This window comes from Danio aesculapii, chromosome 7 (assembly GCF_903798145.1).
Source record: "Danio aesculapii chromosome 7, fDanAes4.1, whole genome shotgun sequence".
NCBI lineage: Eukaryota > Metazoa > Chordata > Actinopteri > Cypriniformes > Danionidae > Danio > Danio aesculapii.
The window spans coordinates 57,077,744-57,090,508 of NC_079441.1; the positions used below are offsets into that span (position 1 = coordinate 57,077,744).

The following is a 12,765-nucleotide window of genomic DNA, read 5'->3' on the forward strand; positions in this document are numbered from 1 at the left end:
ATCAGCAGGCAGAGGGCCCAGCCATTCTTTCCCACCAACATCACTTCTCTTGATTGGTCCGCATTGACCAATAAAACATTAATTCACAAGACATTCAACTACTCTGAAATTAATTTCATTTGGGATCTAAAAAACATGCAATACTTTATTTTTTCCATCTTTGTTTGAAGAACAAAAACTAAAAGACTGTTTTGTTTTGTTTTGTTTTGTTTTGTTTTGTTTTGTTTTGTTTTGTTTTGTTTTGTTTTGTTTTGTTTTGTTTTGTTTTGTTTTGTTTTGTTTTGTTTTGTTTTGTTTTGTTTTGTTTTGTTTTGTTAGATTTGTTCTCCTGAGAAAGACATTCTGAGATTTTCTGTTGCACCTGTGCATTCACTGTGCCAGCCCTCTCATCCAGACTTAATGGAGCCATCTTACTGTTTTGAATGTCAAAGATCTATTATGCAATGGCATGCATTTGTTTAATGTGACTCACAGTGTGTTTGTGTGCAGGATAAGACACTTATAATAGCAAATTTCATGAATTTAGTCACAATTTAGTGAATTTCTGAGGTTTATTTAAGAAAGAAACTGAACTTAATTGAATAGAACACTCTCTGTTACATTGCAAGAGCAATAGATATTCATGGCCTCATGACCTCAACAGCACTAAGAAAACGGCATTTTAATTCAGTATTAGATTATGAAAATATGTAATATTTATCAGTTAAAATATAGTACAGATATTAAAGGCCTTGTGAAGGCATTTTCATGTTTACTAAAACAGGCTGTTGGCATAAATGTTCTTTACTCTGAATCCCCCTTTAGGCTATCTTAGGTTACTTTCATTACTAAATATATATAGAGTTGTGTTCTATATTTAATTTGTACAAAATACATGAACACCAAATATTAAAATCTGACTATATAAAACATCAAATTCAACCAAATAAGCCTGCTAATTCATGACCTTTGCCTAACTTTTTGTAACGGCCTTTTCACACAAAAGCTTATGTAAATGAATGCTTTCAATGAACATACAGTACATTTGTTACAATAAAATACCAATCCAACGGCAATCTCTCAACTTTTTTCCCTTTAATTACCATTTGTATTATTCCTAATCTGCTTGCTTTGTGCTTATTCAGCCTGATAGAGATATCTGGCAAATAGTACTGCTGCTTTGTGCATCAGTTTAACAGCTTTTGGTTTTTATCATTTATTGAAATTAACAGAAAGACGTGCTATAATATACTATGATTTTGCACAGGGAAATGCAGGATCCTCTGCAGCTGGAATCAAGGTAAGATTGGACCCAAAATAATTTTTATACTTTTAGTAATTGTTTTTTATAAGGTGTATGAACATGAATGCTGCATTCTTATTATTACAGGGTGAGCCAGGCGAGCCAGGTCGCGGAGGACAAAAGGTAAAACCACAGTACTTACTCTGCAACAGCTGGCCAAAGTACACACAATAGTTATTGGAACAAATATGGTAATCATTAACTAAAAAGCATTATAGCATACTATAGTGCATACCTAAAAAAAAAAATAAAAAAGCACTTTTAGCAAAATATAGGGAACCTTTTAGTTTATGTCTTACTGCTGTACATTTGGGCATAGAATATTTAACATATTATTATCTTCAACACAAATAGTGGACACACCTACACAATACAAATTGTGAATTGTCTCTCTCTCTTTTTTTACTTTGTTTTTATGTCAAACAATTATCTGTTGGCTAACCCATTAAAACACCATTAGGCTTCACTGAATGACTTATCTGCTCTGAATCCAGTGTGAGTGAGGCCAAAGTGAGCAGCTTGAGTCTTCTTACAGAAATGTTATGTGAAAATGAACAAAACCCAAACCAGACACTGGGATCAATTGAACTTTTCCCCAATAGTCCTTACTCATTTCACACATACACCTTCAACAAGGCATGAACAACTAATTAACAACATACTTTTTTCAGTGAAAAGTCCCTTCTTTTGCCTGTTACAGAGTGTATTATTATGTACTGCACCCACATTAATAATAAATCTTGTCTCTTAGGTATTCATATACTCTCTTAGTGTTAGCGATAACCAATCCAAAAAGCTACAAATACTGTATAATTGTTGACATTTTAATAGGTCTCAACATGAATGTGCTGAACTGTTAATTTGGAAAGTCTGATGGAAACCATTCAGCTTAAACTACATTAGCTGGCGAACGTGTCTTTGCTTTTACTTCAGGATCTTGATGATTTTCACTTTAGTAGGAGAACTGGGGCCAATCTTTTGATAATGCGGGTTTAGAGGAAACCTATTGTGGTTGAGCTGGGTTTCCAGGCTCAATGCCAGTATTAGTGGGCTGGTTAATTTGTTGCACTTTTTTCCCTACAAAGGGTGAGCCAGGACTTCCAGGGCTGCCTGGACTGCCCGGGATTAAGGTAATTCTCATGCTTTGTTCCCATTGCCAATTTTCAGCAGTTTATAAGCCTGTCATGTCATTCCTATATACTCCTTAACAGTTATTGAAGTGTGACTGTTTTGTGTCTATAAATCTTTTACATTAACCATTGTTTTAATTAATTATTGTTTTTGAATGGCATGTGCTTTATATTGGCTTATTACCATGCATGTTATCACAGTTCACTGATTACGGAATTATTCATTAACTTTCATTAATTAAAATGTATCATCACTTCATATTTCTATTCACAAAGATTGATGGTGTCATATTCTTCAATTGTTTTCCTCAAACAGATTCCTCAGTCATCAGTGCATTAATTTCCTGAGTATGTTAAATCATAAAGTTATTCAACCACTTGATGTTTTGTAATGGGATTTTATTTTCCCCTTCTGAACTGAAAATGCAAAGGTTTTTATAGTCCTTCATGTTTCAAACTTAGAACCTGAAGGCTCTGGACGCTAACATCATACTAATGTAATGCTCTTATGTTCTTTATAAAGACACTGAGATTAAGACCCTTTATAGCACCAACAGGGGCTCTAAAATTTAAGAAAAAAAAATATTAACAACTTTTATTAACAAGGTGTTATTAACAACTTTCAGGTAAATCAGTTCTTGAAAAAAAAAGTTGTTTTGGTACTGCGGATCATGGATGTTTTGGAATGTTATTTGTCTACAGTGCTCCTCTAAATTTTCCCATTTACGAATTATTTTATATGGTGAATATTTGATTTGAGACATAGTGATTAACAGACAGTTCCATGTGTTTGTATACAGGGTGAACCTGGTTTCTTTGGACCTCAAGGTGAGCCAGGGCTTCCAGGCCTGCCAGGAACTAAGGTGAATTTGTAACACCACCACTGGCTGTACATCCCAGTTTAATGTTATTTTCTTGTTTTGTGATGTGTTATTCATGTATTTCCTTAATAGTGGTACCATATTATTATAAAAATAAACAACAAATAACCAAAAGATTGTTCAGTGTGGGAGCACTACTCTAGCCTCCAATTAAAAGAAGAGTTTAAGCTAATTTTACCAGATTTTTTTTTAAATTAAATTTATTAATTAAAATTATTTTTTTAAGGGTTAGCACTGTTGCCTCACAGCCAGAAGGTCGCTGGTTCTAGCCCCTAATGGAGCAGTTGGCATTTCTTTGTGGAGTTTTCATGTTTCTCGTGTACGCATATAGTGAATTGAATAATAATAATTATTATTAATATTATTATTAGTAGTAGTATTAGTAGTAGTAGTAGTAGTAGTACTACTATTTTATATATAAGTGAATTATATTCGCTTTTTTAGGAGTGCCAAATTGGTGGTTCTCATCCAGTTTGGTCATGGCCAGTAGGTGCCACTTAGAGGCCACGCTAGATGAGAACCCCCAGCCTGATCTCACGAGAAAACGTAAGCATTTTACGTTTTGTCAGTTTAGTGGCTAATTCGTCCGAATTCGTACGAGTTCTGTCATACAAAATTGTACGATTTTAAAAAGAAAGCATGGCACCTAACCCCACCTCTAAACCCAACCATCATTGGAGGATGAGCAAATCGTACTAAATTGTACAAATTAGATTGTACGAATTCATACGAATTAGCCACAAAAACAAAAAGTTACGAATTGCCGTGATATTGTGTTTTAACCACTGATCTAAATCCAATGTTGTTTCAATACCAAAGTGTGTCCTGTTCAGTTGGTCAATTTTAAAATCGGCTTGAACATCATTTCATGACTGGAGGTTGTCATAAAGAATGTCTGAATGAGCAAACAGGCAGACAAATTAAAATAGTGCTTTTTTTTAATCACACACACACACACACACAAAAAGAATCAATCAATCTTTTTGTCTTCTTTTTTTTAGGGAGAGAGAGGAGAACCAGGGCCACCTGGAAAAGGTGAACGTGGTGAGACAGGTCCATTAGGACAGAAGGTAAAGTAAAAAAGGGCATTTTGCAGTACTCAGGAAAATTCATTCACGGAGAGAATCATCAGACAATGCTCAATCTGTTTTACAATTATATGCTGTATATATCTTTTGTCACTTTGTAAGTCACTTGTAAATTATCACTAGAACTCCATATAAGTATTTCATATGAAATATGAATTATATGTGATAATTTCCAGCAAGCGCACAGAGGATATGAAGTTTAGAGAACAGAAGGTTAGGATACATTTATCCCCTTAAAGTGAAATGAATAATTCCATTAAAATTCTTGAAATGTAAAATATGACCACAGAGGTTTCCCAGACTGAGATATGACATTTTTAGTCCACATTAGTAAATGTTTACTTTATTTTTAGTAAAAGTTTACTTTATACTATTATTATTAATTAGCATTACCAAAGATGATGAATAATGTATAGATAAATACTGCATACATTGTTAATATGATCTATGGACCATTATTTTAAAGTATTTTATGCAATCTACACTTCAGTGGATTCAAAGTGTACATTTTTAAACTATCTCTTTAAGTAAGGTGAAAAAAATGGACTGCAGAACCGTAACATTTTAATAGGGGTCCAAGCACCAATCCGCTGGAACACTTATTTTATTAATTTTGAGTATTTGCACATTCTAAATTTAAGCACATATGCTTTTTGTTGGTGGGACAGTGGAGAGATGGTAATAGGTTTGGAAAAGGACCTTAAGATGGAAATCATCGTCATGAAGGCAGCTGTGCCCTGTCTCGGTGTGCTTAACCACTAGGCTATTCGCACTGACAAAACATTTTATTTTTATGATCTGAAAGAATTTGTCTTGTCTTTATTGTGTCTCCCTCTAGTGGGAAATTCTGGTACAACAGATTGTAGTTCAGTGGCCATTATGTGTTGCCATTTTTTAAAATTTTCCCTCAAACTGCTTGACAAAATTATGCACACATTTGCACATATCATTTATAGACACTAATGAAAAAAGGTAGCAAAACATTTTTAATTAGTCGAACCATTAAGATGCAAGGCAATTCATTTTGCAGTCAGTGAACTTGTATATAATGTGTACTCATGTACAGTTTATTGTTATGTAATACTGACTGTAATAACCAGTAGAATCTACATTGTCCTGCTAAACAGCAGTCACAAAATAAGACGTTGGTTTATGAGGTGTCAATAGGTCCTCTGTAATATCTGGTACCCTTAACATCATCATCAGAACATCTGGTTCCCATAATTGCAGAATAGTGGTGATGAAGCGTAAATTTGCTTTTCCAAGTTGAATCACAAATGTGGGAATGATTGGGTTCAGGTCATGTGAATTTGGAGGCCAAGTCATAAACAGAAATTGCTCTGCATGTTCCTTGAACCAATCTTGAACTTTCTGGCAGGCTTGCATTGTCTTTTGCTGCTATGAATGGGTGCACTTGGTCCAAACAAAATTCAGATACCTGAAAGCTTTCAGATTTGTACTTTTGGGAAAATTGGCTTAATTTGTCTCAAGAAAACATTGCCCATAGCATAATGCTGTGGGCTTCTGTCACCCAACTGTTTATCAATCGCCATTTCTGCTCTCTCCTAGAAAGTTGATTCATCACACTTGACCACTTTCTTCCAATTATCAACAGTCCAATCATGTTGATTTTAGTGCCATTTCAGTCTGTGTACCTTTTGGCCACTGGATTTCCATTTCAGAAACGATATTGAAAAATGAAAAACGAGACGTTTGATTTTCATTTTAATATTCAAAAACAAAAATTGTAATACGAGGCATTTTCTTTTTCATTGTGAAAAACAGATAAGCAAATTTTAACAATGATTTAATTTTCATTTTTTTTATTTCGAATAACAAAAAAAATCACCAGGAAATAAAAGCGAATAAGGGCTCGTTTTTTATATTCCGAAACTAGACAGGCTGACTCATTTACGGTGATGCAATGCTGCCACACACAGGCTAGCCTACTATAGGCTTTTTTTCCCACTTAAAAATGTTATAAAAGGTATTTTCTAGTGATAACGGGATTTTGTTAAGACATATTTTCCTCATTAAGATTACATTTCTCATATAAGGTTAAAGACTATATAATATTTAGTTTTTGTTAGTGTGTTTAAAGTGGAACGACCTTTATTTTGATGTTACATTTTACCTGTTTATACTGAAAACTTTTCTGAAAAGAAAGTTTTAATATTGTTAAACCATAATACTTCCACCCCTCGAAGTTCGACCATGAATCAACAATTGAGGGTGGCATTAATACATTTGTTCGTTACGCACATTTTAAAAAGCCATTAAAAAAAAAAAAAAAATTTAACAATTAATTTTATTTGAAAGGAACATGCTTAACAAACACCCTGATAAGCATCCCATGTCTTACAAAAGCGGACATTATACAGTAGGCATAAGTTGTGTGCATGCGTTATCACCCCACTACAGTGGGTGTATCCATAATTTCATATAGCCTACCCACGTGCAAACATAGCAGCAGCCTAAACAATGTTATGATAGTTAAAACATCAAAAGCTATACTTCATAAAATGAACCCAATCCAGTAGAAAGAAGCAATTAGAAAAATAAGTCCAAATCAATTAGTGAAATTATTTTTAAAAATAGCGTACCGCAATATATATATATATATATAAAACAGGCTGGTCGGGAAAGGGAAAATTCCAAACTTCAGGCCAAGCAGTCAATAAGTAGCTAGCCAACAAGGATCAGGGTTGGTAAACAGATGGAACATCAAATCAAGGGGATCCACAACCAGACTCAGAAGGCAACAGCTGGGGAGACCCAGCCGAGGCTCGAACCGGTTACCTTCTTGCTGTCAGGCGACAGCACTACCTACTGCGCCTACTCCTCCACAATGTTATGTGACTAAAATATTATTTTAACAATTAAATCTGTTTAATAAATGTGTTTTGTTCAAATGCACCAATATGTACAGTATTACTCATATTCACTGAGAAATGGATACAAATATTCATTTTCAAAACGGTGTGTACTACTGAGCTGAGCTGAGCACTGTATCTGATTATAGGTTATATTAAGCTGTATCTGGGATGAAGATGGTCTTAAAGCTCATTATCAACCGTAGCAATGTTTTTGTATTGTTATCCGATTGTCCGCTTTGGAAGACATTGGGATGCATATGATGGTGTTTTTGAAACATGCTAAACACCTTTCAGATTACATGAATTGTGTTTATTTTGATTCCAAACTATAACCTGGAGATGTGACTTGTTAAATTGTGTGCAATAATTGCAAACAAATGTCCAGTGTTACTGTCACTCCTGAAATGTTATGTTACTCTACTAGTTGTGAGAAGTAACTAGTAACTATAACTAATTACTTTATTAAGGGAACATGCCCAATACTGTGTGTACTTCTCCAGCAACATTGTGTGTATGCCAGATACATACAATCCTCTGTGGTCATAATGTTACGGCTTATCAATGTATATTACTACAATTATATTTAATATGTTCAGCATTGCTACTCAAATAAACAGGATATTAGGGTGATTTATAGTCTGCTAAAAAAGTAATTTGGTATTACTGATAACTCTCCTTTTAATGTTAAATGGTTGAAGAATAGAATAGTGGGTGATGGGTCTTTGAGGCAAACTTTTCTTTGTTTTTGCATCAGTGTTAAATAAGTTACTACTCTTCCAGTGTCATAGACCATGATTAATGTAACCATACAATGAACCACAGATATTTTATTGGGTTGTTTCTAAATAAGCTACTACATACTAATCTTTAACTGTCTTCAAATAATTGTAAGGGAGAGCAAGGGGAGTCAGGAGCACCAGGCCTGAAAGGTTCAAAGGTCAGTCTCTGTTTCTTAGTAAACCATGCATTAGGATATTAAAAACAATAAAAAAATATGTGTTTTTGCACTCTCAGAAATAAAGGTACGCGAGCTGTCACTGGGGTGGTACCTTTTCAATAGATCCTCAAGGGTACTAATATATACTTTTGCAGTACCAATATGGACCCATTAAGTACAAATGTGTACCTTTTGAAAAGGTACAACCCCAGTGACAGCTCGCGTACTTTTATTTCTGAGAGCAAAATCTTAAAAACAGGGAACATTTGTCATGTGATAGTATAACAAACACAAATATATTCCTGTCCCAAATGCTTTAACATGCTCTCTCCACATTTTAAAATCACAGGGGGATTCAGGAGACAAAGGGGATGTAGGCCCAACAGGATCACAAGTGAGTAAAGCGTAAAATAATGTACAATCTTTCTGACAAGCAAATTTAACGCTGGCCTGTAAATTAGCTGTGTTGTGACTACATTTATTTTCTGTTGAGTACTCATCAAACTCATGTATTTGCATTGTTTAGTGTAGAGTAAACTGACATGTTTATACTCTCAAATTTGCACTTTTATGCTGACACTGACTTAATTTGCATACGGTTGCACTTGACTAAAACCTGAAAGAACAGGATTTATTGATTATTCACAAACACAGGGCATAATGCAATGAAAGAGCTTGGTAAATAAGTACAGGTCAGTAAATAAGTGACTGCAATAGACATAACTGTTCCTGCAATAGTTGTACAGTAAAGCAGTAAATTCACATTTTGTGATGGCATACATTTGCAAGTTTTTTGTTTTTTTCTTTTACTGTTTTATTAAATTTCTGTTATCAGTCTCAGTTTCAATAATGATGACTTAAGCAAGCTACAAAATAAGAATATCATTTTTATCAACGATTAGTAAAAACAGTGCTGGTGTTTACATATGTTCATTTAATAAAAATATCTATTTTTATTTAGGGGCCACCTGGGGAAAAAGGTGACCAGGGTACAACTGAAATCATAGACTATAATGGAAACATCCAAGAGGCTCTTCGGGTTAGTGAAATCCTGTTACTACTAGAAATCATATTTCTAGCCTGTAAATAGATTGGTGCATGAATGACACTAAGAATACTATGCCATGGATTTATTTAAGATTTTCCTATTGAATTGTTTTTATTATTTATGAAACTAATATCTAGGTTAACATAATTTGACAATACCATTTTACTCTCAAACCCAAATTAGACAAACCAATACCAAAATTTTAATTATGAAGATATTAGTAATATTTAATAAAAACATCTGGTTTTATTAAAAGTAATGGGCACAGACAGAAAGCATGGGCTCTAGTTAATAACTGTAATCTTATTTTTTTACCTTCTCTTATTCCTGAATGCAAGCAGAAGATAACTGCTATTACAGTTACGGTAATTCACCTGTTTTGTCTGTTATATACGAGTGCTATAATTGACTCAGCATGAATTCAACACTTTCATATACATGTTTTTGTCCTGATTCTGCTAATTGTCTTAACTTGTTGCCAAAACACTGTTTGTTGATGTGCCAGTGTTTGTTAACACCTGTTTTATTTATTTATGATAAAGATGTATCACTAATGTAACCAGAAAATACATTTGTCAACCTATGTTATTTCATCAGTGTTCAACATTCTGTAAATGGACCAATCCAGTATAGCCATGTGTGTTTTCATCGTGTTTTGTATGTAGCAGAAAATGTTTAGATATGTGTCCCTTGGGTGCTTGAGTCTTTCTTTCTTTCTTTCTTTCTTTCTTTCTTTCTTTCTTTCTTTCTTTCTTTCTTTCTTTCTTTCTTTCTTTCTTTCTTTCTTTCTTTCTTTCTTTCAATCTGTAAAAATATTTTGCAGCACTTCACTTTAAATCCTATTTTATTTTGTATGTGATTTAGGGCCCCCCTGGGCCTCCTGGACCAGTTGGACCAAAGGGACTGAAGGTAATCACGTACTCCCTCTTTCACAGAACAGTTTTAAAACTAATCGTAGCATAAATTAAAGCTGTCACAAATTAAAATAACTTGCTGTGAAATATCGTAACCCTCTCGTTGACTAGAAGGTAAAAAGACTTGTGCACTATTTTAACAGCATAAAAAAACTAAAATTAAATAATGTTTTATCTTGAATTTTGGTGACTTTTTCTAAAAATGTCTTTCTTTACTGTTTTCATGCGTTCATGAAGGCTGTATACATTTAGGGTACAAAGGTTGTACTTTGGATCAATTTTGGCCCGTCAGCTATTAAACCATAACCAACACATGCACACTCCAACACTCACCCCTCCCAAATACTCACACCCAATAAGAATCTGTTGCTTTAACTTTTATGTAAACTGTCTTGCTAAAATCTTTTTACATGTATTCAGGCATCTTTAGCATTAGAAAATAAAACTTTACTTTGATCTAAAATGAGATTTGCCCCCTGAATAAACATTGATTAATTACTGCACACTGATGAGGGAAATCCTATATTCACAGAGCTTGTGATAAGGATGAGATTGTTTCCTCTTGCAAAATAATTTTAAGAATTAAAATTAAATTTAGATACTTTATTTTAGAGGTTTAGTCAGGTCTTGGCAGGTCATTTTTGACCCGAAGGACAAACAGTGTGTACAGAATTCTTAGACTAAACTGGATGGTTAAAATATGTCAGTGTTATTATTTTGCCTCAAGTTGCATACCACTAATGTGTTTTTATAAGGCATTTTTATAAAGGTGACTTGAATACTCTAATTTAGCTAAGTCCTAGCTTGTGTTAAATTAAGTCCCTTTTTGTGAACCTGGGCCTTAAGGACATTAGGTGCTTCCCAAATCGCATACTTATGCAATATTCTACGCCATTTTGTAGTATAAATAGTGTAAGTAGTGCGTTACTTACTGAAAACTATAACACTGAAAACTATAAAAATAAGTGGGTGTAAAAATAATAAGGGTGTAATGTTGGACACGTCACGCACTCAACGACCGCAGCTTTGCTCATGTAGCGGAAGGGACGGAGCTATGGGGCACTGATGTTGAACTACTTTATTTAATTTGGATTATGATAGCAGTATTGTCCTACGAGAGTGATTATACCTCCTCCCGATGGTGAATGTGGCTATACTCATGGCAGGTATTATTTGGCAGTTTGGTCCTTTATTTCACTAATTTGGCCACCGTCAAACCTTATCAGAGAAATGGTTTCAATTTCCACTTATTACAAAAAAAACCCATTAGTGTTCCATTTGGAACGACACTACATTCATGTGCTATGCTGTTGAGTGTGTAAGTGCATAAGTACTTAGTGCATAGTGTATAGTGTGCCATTTGGGACGCAGATATTGTTGACAAAAAATATGAATTCTGCCCTCATTTACTCACCCTTAAGGGATTTTATTTCTGTTGAACACTAAGAAGGATATTTTGAAGAATATTGGAAACCTGAAACCATCAGCTTCCATAATATTAGTTATCCCTACTATGGAAGTCAATGGATTCAGGTTTCCTATACTCTTCAAAGTGTTTCCTTTTGTGTTTAACAGAGTAAGTGATGACAGAATTTTCAGTTTTGGGTGATTTATTCCTTTAATCAGTTAGTAATGTGCCCATTATTCATTAATTCATTTTCTTTTCAGCTTAGTCCCCTTAGTTTCCGCCAACTAATCCAGCACATGTTCAGCGGATGCCCTTCCAGCCACAACCCATCTCTGGGAAACATCCATGCACATTTACTCACTCTCATACACTACAGACAATTTAGCCTTCCCAATTTACCTATAGCGCATGTCTTTGGACTGTGGGGGAAACCGGAGCACCCGGAGGAAACCCACGCAGGGAGAACATGCAAACTCCACACAGAAACGCCAACTGACCCAGCCGAGGCTCCAACCAGCGACCTTCTTGCTGTGACGCGACAGCACTACCTACTGCGCCACTGCGTTGCAGCGCCCAGTATTTTCATAATATATTCTCATTATCTTGTGTGAAGACAAACACTAAAGTGTGACTGGTCTATGTACCCGCATGCAATTGTCCAATTAAATGTGGGTAAATGGACCTTGACTGCAGTTAATTTCAGCCTATAGAATATTGTACATTACTTTTCACAGGGTGATCAGGGTATACCTGGACTTCCCGGACAGGATGGAGAAAGAGTAAGAGGACCAAAATGTTCTGATTGTCTGCCTTCTTTTGTCTGACCCATATCTAAACACACTTTCAGTGTATTTGTTTATTTCATCATATGTCACAGTTAATATAATCCAAACATGTTCACAGGGTCACAAAGGTTCAAAAGGAGACATGGGAATCCCTGGAATACAAGGAGAAAAAGGATCTGTGGGTTTCCCTGGCTTACAGGTAAAATTATCTCAGTGTTTCAATAGTTAATTCTGGTATTGTCATATTTTATAATATTTAATCCTGAACAGACCATATGGCTTATCACATTGTCATGTTTTGGTAATGTGCCCATAGGGTGTAAATGGTCTTAAAGGAGACAAAGGAGACGGCGGCATTTCTGGTCCTCAAGGACCCTCGGTAAATATAGCCATACTGTATTTGGTCTGCTGTCTAG

At 34.7% G+C, this 12,765-nt stretch overlaps 1 protein-coding gene across 1 annotated transcript in view; it reads left to right on the plus strand.

Annotated features, from left to right (window-relative positions):
* The window catches only part of LOC130232381 (collagen alpha-1(XXV) chain), a 401,111-nt gene that overhangs the window by 365,058 nt on the left and 23,288 nt on the right, over nucleotides 1-12,765 (plus strand). The window contains exons 16-28 of the mRNA XM_056462242.1: nucleotides 1,247-1,279; nucleotides 1,370-1,405; nucleotides 2,368-2,412; nucleotides 3,213-3,275; nucleotides 4,295-4,363; nucleotides 8,150-8,194; nucleotides 8,544-8,588; nucleotides 9,156-9,233; nucleotides 9,584-9,607; nucleotides 10,107-10,151; nucleotides 12,299-12,343; nucleotides 12,468-12,548; nucleotides 12,666-12,728. Coding sequence (XP_056318217.1) covers nucleotides 1,247-1,279; nucleotides 1,370-1,405; nucleotides 2,368-2,412; nucleotides 3,213-3,275; nucleotides 4,295-4,363; nucleotides 8,150-8,194; nucleotides 8,544-8,588; nucleotides 9,156-9,233; nucleotides 9,584-9,607; nucleotides 10,107-10,151; nucleotides 12,299-12,343; nucleotides 12,468-12,548; nucleotides 12,666-12,728 — 672 coding nt within the window. The remainder of the gene's footprint in view (nucleotides 1-1,246; nucleotides 1,280-1,369; nucleotides 1,406-2,367; nucleotides 2,413-3,212; nucleotides 3,276-4,294; nucleotides 4,364-8,149; nucleotides 8,195-8,543; nucleotides 8,589-9,155; nucleotides 9,234-9,583; nucleotides 9,608-10,106; nucleotides 10,152-12,298; nucleotides 12,344-12,467; nucleotides 12,549-12,665; nucleotides 12,729-12,765) is intronic.